The 19166-nt window shown below is 44.4% G+C and overlaps 3 protein-coding genes across 10 annotated transcripts in view; 2 read left to right on the forward strand and 1 right to left on the reverse strand.

Moving 5' to 3' along the window:
* Positions 1–8777, forward strand: part of NPAS2 (neuronal PAS domain protein 2) — a 107778-nt gene extending 99001 nt beyond the window's left edge. For 2 of the 4 annotated variants that reach the window (XM_030476150.1, XM_030476151.1), the window contains 5 exons: positions 2105–2299; positions 3466–3644; positions 4179–4271; positions 5972–6158; positions 7287–8641. In XM_030476150.1, the coding sequence (XP_030332010.1) occupies positions 2105–2299; positions 3466–3644; positions 4179–4271; positions 5972–6158; positions 7287–7472 (840 nt within the window). In that variant the 3' untranslated portion in view covers positions 7473–8641. Of the gene's footprint in view, positions 1–2104; positions 2300–3465; positions 3645–4178; positions 4272–5971; positions 6159–7139 lie in introns of all 4 variants that reach the window. The other 2 variants (XM_030476149.2, XM_030476148.1) reach the window with 2 other exon arrangements.
* A 2220-nt stretch (positions 8778–10997) lies between these two features.
* Positions 10998–16572, forward strand: RPL31 (ribosomal protein L31). Of its 4 annotated transcripts, none has more exons than XM_030476154.1 (5): positions 10998–11096; positions 11799–11915; positions 13854–13979; positions 15860–15972; positions 16501–16572. In XM_030476154.1, the coding sequence occupies exons 2-5, from the start codon at positions 11809–11811 to the stop codon at positions 16530–16532; spliced, it is 378 nt and encodes a 125-aa protein (XP_030332014.1). In that variant the 5' UTR covers positions 10998–11096; positions 11799–11808; the 3' UTR covers positions 16533–16572. The 4 variants fall into 4 exon arrangements, with proteins under 4 accessions (XP_030332014.1, XP_030332016.1, XP_030332015.1 ...); XM_030476156.1 differs by having other exon boundaries at positions 11004–11301; XM_030476155.2 differs by lacking the exon at positions 10998–11096 and adding an exon at positions 11110–11563.
* The window catches only part of TBC1D8 (TBC1 domain family member 8), a 50631-nt gene continuing 48029 nt past the window's right edge, over positions 16565–19166 (reverse strand). For both annotated transcript variants that reach the window (XM_030476147.1, XM_030476146.1), the window contains exon 20: positions 16565–18105. In XM_030476147.1, the coding sequence (XP_030332007.1) occupies positions 17650–18105 (456 nt within the window). In that variant the 3' untranslated portion in view covers positions 16565–17649. The remainder of the gene's footprint in view (positions 18106–19166) is intronic.

The raw sequence follows: 19166 nt of genomic DNA on the forward strand, positions 1-19166 counted from the left end.
CCCAGTGGCACACTCTGGTAATTGCAAAGTAGGTTACTCTGCTTTCTTTCAAGGATAAGTTCCTTAGCCTTCATCTGCAAGTGAGGCATGCTCACAGGCAGGTCCCTGCAAAGTCAGTTGTTCACTGCAAGTTCACACACTGCCTGACGTCCACATCGATAGATGTTAATTTTGCACTGGATGAACTCAGTATTTCTTCAGCACTGTGCAGCACTGTGCACAGAATCAGGAAGGACACTTGAGATAATCTTCCTAAAGACCTTAATTCACAGTGATCTGGCCAGTACCAGTAGGCTTATACTCCCCATCACATTTTTGTAACACATTATTTGCTTTACCAGTTTTGAACTTTATATCAAATGTTTTATAACAGGTTTCATATCAATGCCGATCAGTTTCATTGCTAGACCTAATCAAGCGAGTTCCTTTACTAAACATGTCCAAAGCTTAGCTTCTATATACAGAAAATAAACCAGAAAATGCATTTTCATAATTTCTGTCTTTGATTTATTCATAATAAGACCTATTTACTTGGCAGAAGTTGTGAGACCATCTGTCTTTCTGATATGTAATGGCTCCAAACTCAGTGAGCAGTGTTTTTAAACGAAAACACTCGGAGCTAGTTTCAGACCTGCTGCGAGCAGCCCCAACTCTGTTACTTGACCCATTTATTTCTACCAGACATCTTTGAGCTGCAGTTAGCCTACAGCACCTGAAACAAGCCGTTGCTTTGGGTCCATTAACATTTCCCTTAATTGCCCCCCTCTCCCAGCTGATTAATGTAAGCTTTGACTGTACCTTTTTTTCTGAGTAAAATCTTGTCACACAGAAATGAATTTTTAAAATTATCATATTTAAATAAAAGCTGTGTTTTAAAAGCTAGATAAGTAAGTACAAACATGATGGATCAACCCACACTTATGCATAGAAAAGCAATGCATTGTCCTTTGGAGAAAGGAATGGGGGTTTTTTCCAAGAAAAATTAGAGGGGACATGATAGTTTAGGGAATTGTTAATATAGCAATAAGCTGCAGAAAGGTGTACTAATTATTGGGCGTACCTCAGCCGTACCGCTAGGTATGAGACTGATGGATGAATAATGAGAATAATTCTGATTCTAATTTCATTTAAACCCTAAGTAGCTCCACTTAAATTAATGGAGTTCCACACATGTAGCAGTGGTGTGGAATCAGAATCAGATCCAAAAATGCCTTCAACTACGTGGGATGCGTATTTCCGTACAGCGCTTGGTGCAAGAGGCTCGGTTTGAAATACTGCAAAGACAGCTTGTAGCATTAATAATTCATAGTTTTAAAAGATGCCTTTTTCCACTGTACAGCTATAACAAAAGAAATAGCCCCTAGAAAGGCAAAAATTCCCAAGCCCTGCAACTTTTAAAGAAGAAAGCTTCATCATGCAATGCAAGAATGGAGAGTATATCATTTATAAGAACATTTACAGAGGAGCTGCTAGCCCTTTTGCACAAGTCAAATGCATGGCGCAGTTAGGAAGAACATCGGGTGACAGTTACCTGACAGGAAATCAGATAAATGACAGTGACTGTCTGTTTACACATCTTTTCAATGATAAGGACATGGCCATTCAACACGGAGAGCTCTGGCCTGCCTGTGGCCTCATTAAAAACGTCCGACAACCCAACTGCATGTCAGGTGTTGAATTTCCAGAGACGAATTCAAAGGCAGCCCTGTCTGAAAGACAGGCTGATTTTGTTGAAAGGAGAAATGAAAGGACTGAAAAACCCTGGAGTTACTCTCTTCTCTTCGGTCAGGATGCCCCAGAACATGGTGAATGTACAGTGAACCGCTCTTATGAGCGCTGTGGCTGCCCCCCAGAGAGAGGACTTGCACCTTCAGGACACACTGCAAGAGTAATGGATGCACCTGGAGAACAAGAAACCAAGAAACTAGACACAGCAGAACTGTTAATGCAGGAAAGATAGGTGATTTCCAATTACAGTAAATGCATAGTGAATCCAGAAATGTGGTAACTTCATTTCAAAACATATCTTTGCATTTAATTCTGTCACCTTTGTTATCAAAGATAGCTGTGCTATGTAAATAAACCCTCTCCCCTTCTTTTCCAGATGTTCCTACAGCAGCCAACGGTGTCCCTGAGTTTCAGCAATACTCAGCAGCTGGAGCCACAACAGCTACAGCAGAGGAGAGGGGCCATTGCCCAGCAGCAGCTTGTCCCCAGTCCTCAACTTCAAAGTCAAATTGCGTCTTCACAAACAGTGAACCAGCAAGCACTGAGAGAAGCAAGTGTGATATCGAGCCAGGTAATAATTTCTTTGAATAGAGAAATATTTATATGCAAAGAAGACACCAAGCTGTTATTAAGCAAGCAAGTAAAAGCATGTCAGGCCTCCAAGTGTGCCTTTGCCTTTCCTTCCCTCTTCTCTTATATAAGGGCAGCCTACATAAAGGGTCTCCTTACAGCATTTACATCACCTTAAAATTCTGTTTAAGACCTTGGCTGGGGGGTTACTTGAGCAGCTGCTTCAGCTTGAAAACTGAGCAGGGGAGCATGCAAAAGGTGCGGATGAGTTACTGTTCTTCAGTTGATCCTGAAAGAAACCTGACCGACCACACTGGAAACCAGCAATAGAGGTGTCGGCAGTGCGATCTCTCAAAATAAGCTTTACCCCGGCTTGCTTCTTAAATCCAGTTGGATGCCACCAATGTAGCAAAGCCTGTCTGCTGTGGTGCCACACAGGTGGAATACATTGAGATTTGTGTGAGACCTGCAGGTTGTGAGCATCACAGATTCCTGCACGAGGGAATAGATTTCAGCCTCAGTCAGTAGGAACTGAGATCTGTGAAGTCCAGTAGCTTTGGCAGGGGATATTTTTATTTCTTATTGATGGTTTCTCAGCATTTCCAGTGTTTGCTCTTCCACCCACCTGTTGTACCTGCCTTCACAGAAAACTTAGCTCCTATTTCTGCTACTGGAGCTTGCAGCAAATATAGCTGCATCGTTATCTTCAGACCCCTCAGCTGTAGCTTTTAACCTCCTATACACCTGTATTACAATAACTCTATGAAAATAAAAACTGTATCCGTATTATAACCAGAAAAAAAGCCAACTTTTTTTTTTTTTTTCACTAATAAGGTTTATTCCCATCATTGGGCTTTTACTGCAGTGTTAATCACCCCTAACTTTGCCTGTGCCTTCATGGGGTGTCATCTGTCTCCTCAACTGCCTGACGGCACGGCCGGGGCAGCTTTGCTTTTGCAGCGCTCAGGTCCCAGGAGTAGCACAATCCGTGGGGAAGCTGTGGGTGCGGAAGCATCGCTTCTCGTTCACTGAGAGCAGCCGGGCTGACGCGCCGCCAGGCATTACCGGCGGTTACTGCACCGTCCCGGCTCGTGCCTCTCGGCTTTCTGCGCGCAGCGGTCACGGCACTGCTCGAGTTCTGCTCTCTGTCTTCCCGCTCTCTTCCAGGGCCCGAAGGCGCCGCGCAGCGCGGAGCTGCCGCCGACGAGCGCGGAGCTGGCCTCGGGCGGCGGCCGCCCCCCCCGCGCCGCGCCCCCGCCCTTCGGCGCGGCCCCCGCCGGCGGCGGCACCGCGGCGCCCCCTGCCGGTCCGCCCGCCCCCGGCTGCAGCCACGACCAGCAGCTCAGGTACGGCCCGACCCTGCCCGGCCCCGGGCTCGGCCCCGGCTCTGGCCGCTGCGCACGGGGAGCCCTGCTGCACCCGGGTTGGATTCGGCCGCGCTTCCTCCGGCCTCCCAGCCCCAGGGTGGTGGGTGCCTCCGCTTTCCCTTTGCTGTCTCAGGCTCCCCTGGGTGGGTGGGGAGGATCCACCTCAGCATCCAACGAGATGTGGGAACCCAAAAAAATTACATGATGATACTCAGAAAGCTCAAAACACAAGCCGTTCCCACCAACAGGAGCAAAAGAAATCCCGCTCTTCTAAAATCCTAGCAGTCAGCCTCATAGCGAGGCACCCACATCACCGGGGAGGGCATGTGCTGCCCCAGCCCCCAGTTTGCAGTGCTCAGGATGTGCCCAGCACAGCCAGGAGCTGAGGTTAGACCTCCTCATGCTTAGCCCTTGCCGTTCCTATGAAAGCGCCCTTTTTCTCTCTTCAGAATGTGGAATTCATGTGGTCCTTCTGTTACAGCAACGTTGCTTTTTCTTTTTTCCACACACCAGACTGTTGCTCAGCCAGCCCATTCAGCCCATGATGCCTGGGTCCTGTAACGCAAGACACCCTTCAGACCTCAGCATGGCGGGATCCCAGGCTAAGTATGTGACTTGTCAAAGATAGAACATCAAATTGCTTTTGAGTGGAAATAAGCCTTCTTTAGTTAAATGACTAAATGTTACTGTGCTGAACCTGCCTCCCAATGTCAGGGTCAGCCTTACCCTGACTGGTCACACCAGGAAGGATGGCAGGAACACAGCATGCCAGTGGCGTTTTAACAAGCCAAGGCTGGGGGAATTTTTCATTGAATCTTCATCATAGAATGGTTTGGGTTGGAAAGGACCTTAAAGACCATTTAGTTCCAACCCCCTGCCATGGACAGGGACACCTTCCACTAGACCAGGTTGCTTCAAAGTCCCTGTCCTGGGTTCAGATATTTCTTTAGGTAAAGGAAACTGTTCGGTCTCTTTGCTACAAATTCAATCAGGTTAAATTTTTCTACCCCTCATATTATGCTTGCTTCAGTGCTGGAGCTTCTCACCCACCAAGGTAAATGTGAGAAAGTAAGTCAGCCTTGGCCTAGTTGAAATGACTGGCGCCAAGAACACTCCTTCTGTCTGGGCAGTGAGGCACTGGTGTAAGGCCAGCGGAGCTATGCCTAACCTACACCAGCAGAAAGAATCAATAGGGTGCTGCACCTGAGCTCATCTTGGAAAAGCTGCTGAACAAACCACCTCAGTTGTTTGTCTCCTCAAGAGTCAGATGAAGGAAGCAGGAAACATTGATTGGAATATGCATATTCTTTATTTAGCTGGTTTTTGTTGCTGTACTTAATCATGAACTGCTAAAATAATAGGCAACTGCTCACATATCACTACTTTAAAAGTAATTCTGTATGTTACCTCGGGAAAGTAGCTATTCAGTACTTTTTTTTTTTTTTAAACATCACTATTGCCTTTTAAGAGTATCTCAAGTTACATTTGTCAACCTTAAATACACAGCAGTTTAGATCTGCTTTTAAGCATCTCAGTAAAAAAGGCCTGATCTGCAAAGACACATCTCCCAGTTCACACAGACTTTGTGACTCACAGGACCCTTTTTTAGGAGCTCACGTCCTAGTACGAGAACCCAAACTGCAGCATTTCTGACTAACCCCTAATGGTGAACAGCTGTTGAGTGAACACACGCCACACTATGATCTCATCACCCATTAGAGGACAAACAGAATGAGGCTGGGTTGGCAAGAGCTCCACTGTGGTTCTGCCCACAGCCTTCCACAAAACAACACATATTTTAAGTTCTGCTATGCAAAAGCAGCCTGGCAAGAAGAGCCAAGTATTTTATTTCTGTCCCATCCCGTACCCCAGAGGACTTCTAGAGGCTTCTTCAGTTACTACAATGGGACCCTCCAGAATGGGAAGTGTATTTACTTCTCTCTCACTGCAGTTCAGAGCTCAGCATATTAATACAGAACCAAAGGCCATTTGGCTTAATGAACCTGCAATGTGACTGCTGTGGCTGAAGAGACAACTTGCATCAACCAGAGTTTTTAATGAATCTAAACTGTAGTCTGGATTTGGAGGTGAGATGTATTGTGCCCTCCAAGTTCAGCTCATGCACAGAGTGAGGGGAAAACATTGCTGCCAACAGTGCCATCATTCATATTAGCAGGTCCCGTGAACTGGAATCCTTTATGAGGAATTACTTAATGAAGACTAGGGACTTCCATCCCTACCCTAAGAGAAGACCTCTCAAACCTTCAACAGTTTGTTCTTGATTGTTTCGCTTCTTTCTTCCACAGGTATTCCCAAACCCAACAAATCTTTCAAAGTCTGGAAGTGCAGACTTCCAGCAGCAGCTCTCCAATCGTACTGATGGGACAAGCAGTGTTAAACCAAGGGTTCGCCACTACACCTCCTTCCCAGCCATCCTCTCTGCCACCTATGCAACTCCAGCACCAACAGCATCCGCAACAACGCTACCTGCAGGTAGGGTAGGACAAAGAGGGCCCCAAACAGGGCCTTAGGTTTCAGTGTGAGCCTGAAATTAGAGATACTGAAACATGCGAGACACTGATACAGTGCCATGTAACCCTTCCAGTATAGCAAGGGAGCAGTGAGAACCGTCAGAAGATTTAAAAGCAAAATTACTGATTCTGTACATTGGATACATAATCAGTTTATCCTGGATATATTTAAAGTGTATTTCTAGATGGAGAAAATTTCTGCCTTAGGATTTATTCTGTACTGTTTATTCGGTATAAAATTTGCTTAGTTTACAAGTCAAAAGATGATTTTTAATTATCAGCACTGACATAAAATGAGATCTGGATCAGGTATCTGGATTCCTGCAGTAAATTAATGTATTTAAACATCTCAACTCCACAAGGCAAAGAAGATAAGCTGGAGCACATTGCCTGGAAGAACCAGGTGATTTGAAGATGTAAAAATACTTATTTTTTGACCTAATTCAACACATTCTAAAGGGGAAGGGGGAAATGAGCTGTCTTTATTAATTCAGAGGAGGTGAACTGAGTCTGTAAAACCTGATCACATATCCACTGACATCATTGAAAGAGTATCATCAACCTCAAATGATTAAACTCTTGTTATTGAAATGAAATCCTTATCATAGCTTAGAATTAGTGAAAAAACTATGGGAGATGCCATTCCCAATAAAAGCATCTGCAAAATTCACATTGATTTCACATCTGCAAGCTCACATCTTACTGTAAACTCACAAAAAGGAAGGGCTAGAAGGGACAGTGTGAGGTACACTGGGATCCTCTGTTTCATTTCTGTTTCATTTCCATCATCCATCTGTGTCATTTCTGACACGTTCGCCCACCCTGTTCCTAAACAGGCTTTTCAGGATAACCTGCAAATCCTAGGCAGTGCACTCCTATTAGAAACCTTTCTCAATGCCTGATTGTAATGTTCTTTGTTGCTATTTATGTCCATTCCTTCTAGCATTAGGTAAGCTAGCCCCACACGAAACAGCCCCAGAAATAAAAGCCAGCAAACTAGTAGTATTTTGAAGCACTCTGTACATTGAGGACGAAGAGCTTTAACGTGTGAAAGAATCGAACACCACGATGAATTTTATTTTATCTGTAGGTGCAAACACCAAGTTCTTTGCACAATGAGCAACCTGATTCTTTGCTCCTGCCACCTTACTCGCCACAGCAAGGAAATATGGGGTACCACCAGACACAGCAGCAGCAACAGCAGCAGCAACAACTAACATCAAGAAGAAGCAATAGCTTACCAGAATCATCAAATTTACCACAGCCACTGCGATAGAGTCCCAACAGCACGATCAATGCACGATTAGCTTTAACCAATGGGCACATGGGGCAGAAGAGAATGACTTTGTACTTCTTTTGCACAAGCATTTCTTGCAAAGCTCTATGACAGAAGTACGTCACAGAGTGCAGACTGCCACGGACAATGCATTTGCGGCATGCTGGATTCGGTTTGTGCTGTCTCGTGAGCACAGTATGTACTGAGAGAGCAAAATAAAAAGGAACACTATCCTGTGCAGCCTCCATCCTTCAGGGGTGCATGGGAGGAGGCGTTCAGTCTTGGCGTGTCGCTCCGAAAGCTATCTGGCAATTCCAAAAGACTGTCGACAGACTCATGAGGTACTTGGCCTTCACTGTTTCAGTTCTTCTTTTGAGTATGAAAAGCACTGCGTCAAAGGTCTATTGAGGAGAGAACAAGAAATTATTTTTATTATGATTATTGTTATTATTTTGCACAACTGCACAGAGGACAAAACCTAGGCACTTTCTGTAAAGAGGAGTTTGTTTCCTTATTCTTGTGGCCAAATTAGCACATCCAATGGAGGAGAAAGCCCAGTCGTTGGTGAAGATGGTCTACAGCTCATAACCCTGGTTTTAGAATCTGAAGAGTATTATGCAGCTTACCCTAACTGTTCTTCATTACTGAAAAACAAACAAAACACCCCACAACCCACACTGGACTGTTTTCTATCTGAATTGTGATTGCAAAGGAAAACTCAGATTGTGAGCACAATCATGCAACTCTCTGATAGTATAGCACGGATCCTTCTTCAACCTAAACTTTCCCACTGCAAGTCTCTGAGAAATATGCACTGTGTTTTGGCCCACTGACTCGGGATGCTGCAGACTATTACATATCTCTTTCATTATAACATTTAGGATTGAATTTTCCTTTGGGGGAAGAAAAAAAAAAGAAATGCACTTTTCGCTTTTTTTGTATGTTTTCTGTTGATATGTTTCTAAGAAAGATTTTATGTAATTATTAAATAAAAAGTAGTGTATTGTACAGCTGTTGTAATAATGACCTATTTCTATATAAAATAAAATTATATGGAATTATGTGGAAATTATTTTGTATATGAAATATCAACTCATTTCACAAGTATAAAGGTTGTGCTTGTGCTTTTTTGTGAGTGGATATTTTGTAATAAACTAATGAATTAGAAATGTTTTTGTGAAGGGAACTACTGTTTCATGCGATATACAACTCAAACTATTATTTTTTTTTCCATTAATGATGGACAGTTGTCTTTATTTGTAGAATAAAATAAAATAGCCAAAAGGCTTTATTGCAGGACTTGCACACATTTTCCTCTGGCTGTTCAACTATGTGATTAGCTTTAGATTTTTAATATTAGCCATAGCCTTGCACGGTGTTTGGCACCCAGTTAGCAAAAACAAGTATTATCCTATGGGATCTTTGTCATGGCACAGACGAGAATGGTGGCTCAAGAAGTAATATTAGCTGCTAGTCAAGATGGCTCGTTTTAAGCTCCTTTAGAACTTTAAAAGACCTTGGACAGCTCTGCACTTCCAACCAGTTTTAGATTAGGACAAAACAGGTGGTTTAAAGAATGGTTTGACCCAGCACATGCCAGGGCTTTGACCCATGTCCAGCTTCAGTGTTTTAAGATATCACTGTCCTGAGTTTTGTGATGCATCTCTGCTGGAACTGCTACCATGCCCACACTGTAGACAGTCTAGTTTCCCCTTTAGCACCCCTGTGCAGGCTCTTCTTCACGTTAAATTCAAATGTACTGCAGGATGGAGCAGCCAAGGTACAGGTCTGATTTCCCTCTGCTGACTCTGCGGCAGAAGCAGCAACCTCCAACACAGAACCAGGTAGATAACTCAGCACAGCAGTGTTTACATTCCCTGTGGCAAGGCTGAAAGAAGATGGCCCTCAGGGCAGCTTGCAGTCATCCAAGCTACTGTTAGCTTCAGAAGGGTGCAGACCATGCTGCCCTTCCCACCATATCACATGTGGGTGTTCAGCTCTGGTTTTCATGCCACAGAGGAACAATTGAGGTAATTGGATTGGGAGAAGGAAATGGTAAAAGTAAACTTTCTGAGAAACTATAAAGGTTCATGTGCCCTTAGTTCTGAAAAAGCTATAAATCTCCTATAAATCTCCTGAAGAAAACCCACTGGCAAAACGACTCTACTCCTTCCACAGCAAGACTGGCTGGTAGCACTCATCAGTACACCTGTGGTTCAGTCCACATTGGTTTACTTCATTGAGGGAAGATGAAGGAATCAAGTATTTGGTTTCTGAAAAGTGTTTAGATATCAGATTTGGTCTCTGAGAGTGTTTCTACTGCTAACTTTAGTACAAGTCTGAGTTAGCCTGCTCATTGCTTGCATTCAGTGAAGCAAGAGTGACCCCACCAGATGAAGTTTAAAAAAGCTAAATAAACCCTAAGGTGCTTCCACTTCATGTCTGATGGAACCTCTCTCTTTCCTTTAACTATAGGCAAACCTAAGCAAAGGCCAGCTGGCTAAGTTAGAGGCTAACTTCATAAATTCCACCCAATCCTGTGCGGGCTTATTCTGTGAAATGGGAGAAGAAACCTGTAGGCCAACAAGTGCACACGGGGAAAAGGTAATGAAGGAACATGAGCACCTCAGCAGTAAGACCAGTGGAAGAAGCACTTCCACTAGGATCTCAACTATGATGGAAGTCACAGGAAGAGAAAATCCCTTGAAGAATTTAGTTTACTCTCAGGGATAGTTATAATACACCCACATTTCTTCTGATTGCAAACAGGGATGTCCAAACCAAGCTCAGCCTCGGAGCAAACACTTGTCTTTCTAAAACCATCAGTACTTAGGCTGTTAACAGGGAGTAGCTGTAAATAAGGTGGGGTTGCCATCTAATAAGCTGGCTTATTACACTGTTGCGACGGATACAGAGCACTTGCAGGAACAGATTTAGGTCAGTACCTAGTTTTTCACACTCTGCCTCATTTCATTCCCGTACACGCATTCTGGGTTTGGATTATTACACTTTTTCCCTGTTGCACACATAACACAACAGAGCTGGGCTGTTGTTGTGCTTCATTATAGCCAAGACTAAGCTTGCTCGGACACACTCTCTCAACTTGGGGCATTCGTTCTCCCTGGCCTGCGGCAGGCAGGGCAGCTGCCGCAGCCACTGCAACACCCGGCTTCTGCCTCAGGAACAGGAGCTGCGGATCTGAACAGGGCAAGCTGCTTGCTAGAAGCACCCCACCACCACCCCACGCTGAGCTCCCCATGCAACGCCCCACCTAAAATAAAGATGCCTGAACAGTGATGGCAGATAGGCAGGTGGCCACCGAGGGACCGCCGGTTCCTCGCTCGCTCCCTGCCTCAGGGATATCGGCTCGAGGCTCCGGCAGAAGCAGCTCCCGGGTCGGGAGAGCCGGGACCAGCACCCCAAGCATCCTCCGGGACACCCCGCTGCCGCTCCCCGCTACCAGCGGACGGGGAATGGGCCAACCTCTAACCGCTCCCGCGCATACGCGCCGCGGACAGGCCGCCCCCTCCCGGCGCCGGCGCAGTCCGCTTCACCCGCATCCCGGAAAGGCTCCTCGCTCCCACAGTGCTGTGCGCGCTCTTTTCCGGCCTGTACCCGGGCGGGGTGAGTGGCGGCGGGGGGCCGGCGTGCTGAATCCGTGTCCATCTGCCCTGCAGACCCCGCCGCCGGGGAGGTCCTTTGCCTGGCTCGGCGTGGAGGGCGGCCCGGTGCTGGAGGCACCGAGCGGCGCCTCTCGGCGGTTTGCGTTCGATGGCGCTGGGGCCCATCTCCCTGTCCGCCCCCCTCCCTCCCTTAGGCCTGCGCTGAGGCAGGCAGGGCGCGGGCTCGGGGGGGTCCGCGGGGGTCTTGTTGGGGGTTACGACCCGTGGTGAGGGAGGGGGAAGCTGTAGGCTGCCGTCAGACCCTGGAAGAAGCCTCTCTGTCACTTTGTCTCCTTTCCGGGACGGGCTGGGCTACCCTCCTGGGTCGCGTTGGAGTAGGAAGGAGCTTGGACATACAGAAGCAGGACGGGGTGGTCTCGGGGTCGCTTGGGTTTGACCAGGAGCCCAGTCTTCATAGGATGCGGTCAGGTAGTCTCAGATCTGTTTCATGATCCTGTCAGGGAGATGGAAGTAAAGCACTGGTGTTGCTGAAAAGTTGCTGTGTGAAGTGTGTGATTGATGCGACCCCCAGGATGAATTAAGCTTAAATTTAAGTTTCTGAATGTAGGAATGGTGTGGCTTGTAAGGAGGTGGGGATGGCGGGAGGGAAGGTTTCAGGGGAAAAGTTGGGTCTCTGTTTGATGCGTACATGGATGCTTTTCAGCATTGCTCAGATGGCTCCCGCAAAGAAGGGTGGCGAGAAGAAGAAGGGACGCTCTGCCATCAATGAGGTTGTAACTAGAGAATATACCATCAACATTCACAAGCGGATCCATGGCGTGTAAGTTATTCTTTTTATCAGTGGCACGGGTCTTATATAAAGCAGCGTTTGGAAGTGGGTTCAGTTGATTTTAAATGGCAGAGAACAAATCCTTACTGGCACTCATTCTAATGTGTGACAGCTTAGTCTGTTGTGCTACTGTTGTGTCCTGAGGAAGCAGCTCTGTACCTGTGCAGACCTCCAGTTAGCGTATGGCTTTTGCGAACAAGCATGTTTCTTCTTTTCTGGGTGTTCGTGGACTTAATTTGAAGTCAGATCTATTTATCTCTGTGCACAGGTTGTCATCTTTCCCAGGTGAAGTTTAAAGTTTAGCCCACTAGAGTAAATTTTAGAAATTAAATACTGTTGGCATCAAATGATTGGCTCTGTGCTTATCACTTAAATTGTGTGAGATGTAAATTGGTGTATGACTTGCTTTAAACAATACTTGTTGTGTGCAGACAGGTGTAACTTTTTACCTGGCAAAATGTTGAACTTCATACAACCGTGTAGTGGTAAAGTGCTTGGGAGTACTTGTTGAGAAGCTGCATCTCCCTTTGGTTCTCTTTGTATGCGTATGGCTGCAGTCACGTGGAAGAAAACTATATCCAAATCAAAACAATTTGGTGAAAATGCTGAAGGTGACTTAGAGAGAAACGAGACAGAATTGCAAACCCATGGGTGAGGCTGGGAGGCAGTTGCACCTTTAAATGACAGTAAGATGTTCTGGCCTTGCCTGTTGATTGCTTATGGCAATTCAGCCTATTTCTAATACTGATGATCCTGCTATCCACTTTTCGGGTTATCCTCTTCTTAGGCATGAAGTACTTCGGGGTGCAATCCTTGTTGTTTAATGCTCGTCTCAGTTGTAATCACTTACACACTTCTGATTTCCAGCACTAAATATCAACAGCAGTGTGCAAATAATACTAAATAGAACCCACTGTGGGACCTCAGACACATATGATACATATGGCACAACACTCAGTGCAGCTGTAACTTTTAGTGTGAATGTCCGGTCGTGCAGAATCTGTCCATAACAAGCATGAGACAAGCTATACTTGTAAAAAACCCAAAGCCGTTCTCATGGTGGCGTTGCTGCAGTCCTGCTAATGTGGAGAAAGTAACCCATCAGCAGCCTTCCAGGATCTGAAGGGGGCCTTCAGGGATCCCAGAGAGGGACTCTTCATTAGGGACTGTAGTGGTAGGACAAGGGGCAACGGGTTTAAACTTAAACAGAGGAAGTTCAGGTTAGTTATAAGGAAGAAGTTCTTTACTGTGAGGGTGGTGAGGCACTCGAACAGGTTGCCCAGAGAAGTAGTAAATGCTCCATCCCTGGCGGTGTTCAAGGCCGGGCTGGACAGAGTCTTGGGCGACATGGTCTTGTGTTAGGCATCCCTGCAGGGGGGTTGGAACTAGATGATCTTAAGATCCTTTCCAACCCTAACCATTTTCTGATTCTATGATCAAATACTGTTTAGCAGAAGCTATTACTCAGAATAGCATAATTTTTGTTCAGCCATTTATTTCAATACAGATACAGTTCTTTCAAATTTATGTTACTGTTTTTCTACTGCTTTTCTCATCAGCTTGTTATTCCGAGTATTTGTGAAAGCTCTGATCTCTAAAGTAAAATTGCGATAAGTTTTAATGTTAGCATGTTGGAATAAAACATCTGGGAGATCTTGCAGTTGTAAAATTCTACTGAAATTACTCTACATATAATGTTCAAGGCCAGGTTGGACAGGGCTTTGAGAAACCTGCTCTAGTGGAAGGTGTCCCTGCCCATGGCAGGGGGTTTGGAACTAGATGAGCTTTAGGGTCCCTTCATATTCAAACCATTCTATGATTCCATGTATGGTTTCTGTTAGGCATAGATATCTATCAGAGTAAAGGTCTAGTCATGTTATGATGCAGCTTTTCCTAAAGTTAAAGAAATGGCTCTTGTATTTGTCCCAGGGGCTTCAAGAAACGAGCACCACGTGCTCTCAAGGAGATCCGCAAATTTGCGATGAAGGAAATGGGTACTCCTGATGTTCGCATTGACACCAGATTGAACAAAGCAGTCTGGGCTAAAGGAATAAGGTAGGTTTCTGCAACTTTCCTTATTGGGTGAGGAAGAACCATGTAACTGTGTATGTGGAGGTACAGGACTTGGAAAAAAAAGGGTATATGACTTCCAGTATTTTCATATTATTTGCAAATGCTTGCTTTCTTACAGCATGCATGCCAGGCTAAGCTTTCTGTCACCTCTGTGTTTCTGGTCAGCTCCTTCAGCATATTTGTAGCAAAGCTTTGGTAAACTCTGGAATTGAAAGAACTTCCTCGTACCTCTAGTAAGAATAAAGCAAAGGAAGGAAGGAATGTGGGCTTGGGGGAGAAGGCAGGGGGAAGGAAAGGATTGGACTATTGTAATACTGTAGTACCCCAATCCATGTTGCAGCAGACAGTTTTTAGAAACATGGCTTTTTAGTGATACCTGCAGTCCCAGGATAAGTACCTGGGATTTGTGTCATGTGTCTAAACAGGTTTAGGTTTCAAAGCATGCTGAATTGATATTGAAATATTACAAAACGAAACAGTGAGGTGTGTTTTAAATAGGGCCATTAATCTTGTTGTGGGAGTACAAATGCTAAGTAGTTTAGGGGGCAGAAACTACAGTGTCTGTTAAATCACTGCTACAGAGGCAGCTGATCTGGTGTTTGACATGTGTGAAGATGGTCCAAAAGGACTCCTTGTGAGGAGTGGGATGTCTTAAACCATAGCAAAAGATTAACTGATAGGGATTAATACTGCGAGTGGTACACTAGATACACGTGAAGCCTTGTTTTAAACCATTTCTCCTAGGAATTAGATTCCCAAGTCTAGCCTCTGACATATTTACAGTCCTTTACCTGGAGTTGTGTGCTTAGGCCAACCCTTCCTTCAAAAACAGAGTGGGAAGGTGGGACTACGTTACTGGGCCTTATGGGCATGGGTTCTTTGTCCTTCTTGTTGAGGTGTTCCAGTTCATAGGCAATGAAGAAGTAGCAATTGAACCAGGTGACGGTGTATCTTCAGAGCTTAGTAGTGTGGCTATTAACCAAGACTTCCTTACATTAGCTGGTAGAAGTGCAGTCTGTGGAGGAAGGAGTTCTCACACTTGTCTTCCCAGTGTGAAAACTGCAGTTTTCACTGGTTAGAATAAATAATGTATGCAAAGCAAAATACCTTCCTCTGGAAGGATCAGGAGAGGCTAAAATCAAGAGGCCATCTACTATGATAGTGATCTAAGTAAAGTAGTGAAAAATGCTTTTGACTTGTTTCAAGAAGGGAGTAAATCAAAATCATCTTAAGTGAATTAGTTGTGTTTCCACACACTTTGTGAAGAGGAAATGTTGGATCAGTTGTATGCCTGTGAATAAGATCTTGGTTTAGGTCTAATGCTCACTAGAATTGCCCTGTGAGTTCTGGCAGACAGACTGGACAGTACTCTTGACAGGGCCCCAGGCTTTCAAAACAGATTGCTGGGAGGGTGGTTTCCTCGCTATAATCTGTTCTAGTAAGAAATGTTAGTAACAGCTGCTTGCTGATGATCCACACTCTGCTTCATGATCATCTTCATAGTATATTTCCTGGATCAGTAGTGGACAGAAGATCCACTTCTGACTTTATGCTCCCACTGGATTATAGATACATCTTATTCAAGGCTCAGTTAAATTTTAGCTGCTCACTTTAACAAAACTAAAAAAACAAACCAAAAAGTTCGTCTAAGACAAACATTGCAACCTCTAAGGTAAAGGATTTTTCTATTGTCATGATGCTGAGATAGAAACGGAATTAATTCATCATGTCTTTGCACAAATAGGCAAAGCTTAAGAATTTGAAGGGGGGGGGAGAGTAATCATGGAGCAAAGAACTTTTCTGTGGATTATCAGGTTTCTGTACGTACTTTACTGAAAATTAATCTGTTGTCTTTATTTTAGGAATGTTCCTTACCGTATCCGTGTGCGTTTGTCGAGAAAGCGCAATGAGGATGAAGATTCACCGAACAAGCTATACACACTGGTTACCTATGTACCAGTCACAACATTCAAAGGTGAGGTTGCATGCTGTCTCTTTTCCTCTGTGCTATGTTTTCTGAGCAAGTAGCAAAGTGGGACAGCTCCTCTTGCAGTGCAAAATTCAGAGGAAAAACATGCTGAAGGGGCCATACTGCTGGCTTAAACTAGCTCTACTGCAGAGAACAGGGCTGCTAGCTTGCCTGATCAACATTAAAAAGTAAATACAGGCTTTAGTGAACTAACCATGTCAATTTTGAGAGAATAAAACCCACTAGCCATAGTTGTTAGGGTAGTTTTAAAGTTTATTCTCCCATATAAAATCTCTCATGTCAAAAGCTCAAGCAGGTTGAGCCTTTTCTGCTTGTCATCTGAGAAGTCTCTTATTTGCAGAATTATTTTAACATGAAGCTTTTGGTGAAGTACTTGCCTATGTAGCATACTCTTCCAGAAGGCGATCAGCAAACTAGCTTTGAAACTGTAGCTGCGCTTTCTTGTGAAGACTTGCGTATACATAAAGGGAATCGTCCTAGCAGTAGGTGGTGATACACTTTCTTGTTTTGCAGGTCTACAGACAGTCAATGTGGATGAAAATTAAACTGATTTTCATTACAATAAAAGGATAAAAAGAAAGTTTATTCCTAAGTTGGTTCTGTTATTGCCCAGTCTCTTCAAGCTCTCATCCATGAAGCATTGAGTTGAACAGGTGACAACATCGTAAAGTATCTTGCTTTCTTTAGGCTTGTGTATAATGGTGTAATTTTCTTAATTAAAGGTACTGTAGACTTCTGTTAGATACGGAATAAGGAAGAGATGTCAGTGTTCCTGTGTGAGTGGCAAAGTCCTAGTGGTTTTGTTTCATTCCTGTGGGAATAAAGAGCCACTACACGGCTATTTTAAGGACAAGTTTGTTTAAAAGAAAAAGAAATAACAACAACCCCAGCCCCCAGAATTTAGATTAATACTTCATACATGTAATCTCCTGTGGTTAAAGTAAACTTGTGTATTTAGTCCCCCTCTGGTCTCCTAGACAGAATCAGTGAGCTTCTCTGAAGCAGGTCTGTGCTCTGCACTGAAACGCAGCCTTCCAACCGGTGAATTAATTGTGAGCACGCTAGCTCAGGGAATTGGTTTAATGAAGTAGAGACCAAAGGCACTTGCTTCCATAAATCAATAAATACTGTTAATACAAGTCTAGTACAAAAAGGGTTTATTGAAAAGTGCATGTTTTCACAGACCAACATCAGAAGCACAGTCCATGTACACTTAACATTTCAGCAAGACATACAAATTGGAATACAATCAAATATATTAAAATAGTTTCAATTACCAGCATTGAAACAGTTTTCAGTATTAGTGCAAAAAAGGCAACCCAAACAAACTGCAGACAGTAGCTGAGAAATGTTTTCCCCCGTTAAAAAAACAAAAAAAGGACAACAGGAGCCAGCCTCTCCTCTCCCAGTGCGGAAGAGGGCTCAGTGTCTTCACACTGTAGACAGATGTTTCCTTTGACATTCGGAACAAGAGTATAATTAACAAATCAATGGCACAAAACAAACCTATACACCCTTTAGCTTTTAAAGCTCTTAAACTGAAAACCACAGACCAATAAATTGTTTATCAAAAGTCCACTGCTAACTGAAAGCCTTTACAGTATGTGCTTTGGCATTACTTCAGTGCATTTCGGTTTTGATGGGTTTGCTATGACTGTGTGTTTAGTTTTGTATGTTCCCCCGTTCCCCCCGTGACTGGCAGCTCATTCCGTTTGTTTTGAGACTATATTGATTTAACTTTGCATTTTCAAGTTTTGGCTTCAGTTCTAAGGGTTTTTCAAAGAAGTTAACTAATGACTGTTCAGTCAAGAGGGATGCTAAAATATGTTCAAAAGAGACAGTCCAGTCCCCTTCAGTCACAGGGGAGGTTTGAGAGTCTTTGTGAGGGGTCTTCACAGTGTCAGTAAAAACAGCATCCTGGTCTGAAGCAGACGCCTCGGGCTGCAAGTCCTCAGTGAACTCGTCTGATCCACTCCCCAGGCTGATGCTTCTTTGTCCTACTTCTCCAATCTGAAGTAACAGTGTGGTCACAGTGGCAATGGCTTGATACAAATCGTTCTCCTCTGGATCTTCATGAAACATGCTATACAAGGTTTTGCAGAACTGAATAAACTCCCTCTGTAAAGGATGACAAAACAAACTACTGAACAGCCAGGTTGTAGGTAACTAAGCATAGGAGTCAGGCGAGGGCACAGTACTGCAAAAGCAGGCAGAATGCCATGTACATTTATATGCTCATTTATAAGTCCTCCCTGCTTTTAAAGAAATGCTAGTGAAGGGATTTTAACCCACAGATACTAGGAAACCTTGTTGCTGGAAATAAAAAGGGAACAGAGCAGAAAAGCTTTTTGCTGCCTTGATAAAGAAGCTCAGGGCCTCCCAGATGTCCAAAGGGCAAGTGAGATACAAGGCAAGGGGTACAATCCATTACTGGTGGGAAACTAGTGGCTGTTACAAAGAATGAGTTGCAACCCAAGCAGCCATGCACAGGCCTGCAAGCAACTTCCCTTCCGCTGCTTCTCCCATCTTTCCCCAACTCTTCTACTAACAAAATTCAGACATCTTCCCTGCCCAACCCCTTCCTCTCCTTCCATTGCTCACCCATCACAGATGATTATCAAGCTAGAGAGGATGCTTCCATATCCTGTTAGGAAATTTGTGAGTCCCCAAGATTCATACAATCGTAGGATGGCTAATTCAGGGTGAAAGGGACTGCAGGAAGTAAGAGTCAAGCGATGCCTTTATAAGAGATTATGTGTCCCTGCTGAGCTGACAGCTTAGGTACCTGCCATCCATTTAAACTTTATTTAGCAACACCAGCACAGAGGGGTTCTGGGTATAGCCCCATCTTTCTTCACATGTCTGCACATTTGTTTTACTAATTCAGCACCCTTTTCCCTGCAGGTTTTGTTAGACCAACAGCATACACAGAGCTCTACTAGCATTAGGGTGGAGATGGTAAGATGATGAGAGCCTCCAGCTGTTTTTCTTATTTCATGCAGTTCTACTTAGTGTTTGGCTAAGACAGGGCAAGTCTCAGTTGGTAGTGGACTAAGAAAGAAGTTATAGCAATCTGGTGGAGAGGGGGCCAGGAAAGACAGAACAGCAGTATTCATTCTCAAGAATTCTTTGTGTTTAGGAGGAGGGCTTTTTCCAGGCTGCATGAGCCTGTTTTCCAG

The sequence above is a fragment of the Strigops habroptila genome, chromosome 2 (genome assembly GCF_004027225.2).
Source record: "Strigops habroptila isolate Jane chromosome 2, bStrHab1.2.pri, whole genome shotgun sequence".
Lineage (NCBI taxonomy): Eukaryota > Metazoa > Chordata > Aves > Psittaciformes > Psittacidae > Strigops > Strigops habroptila.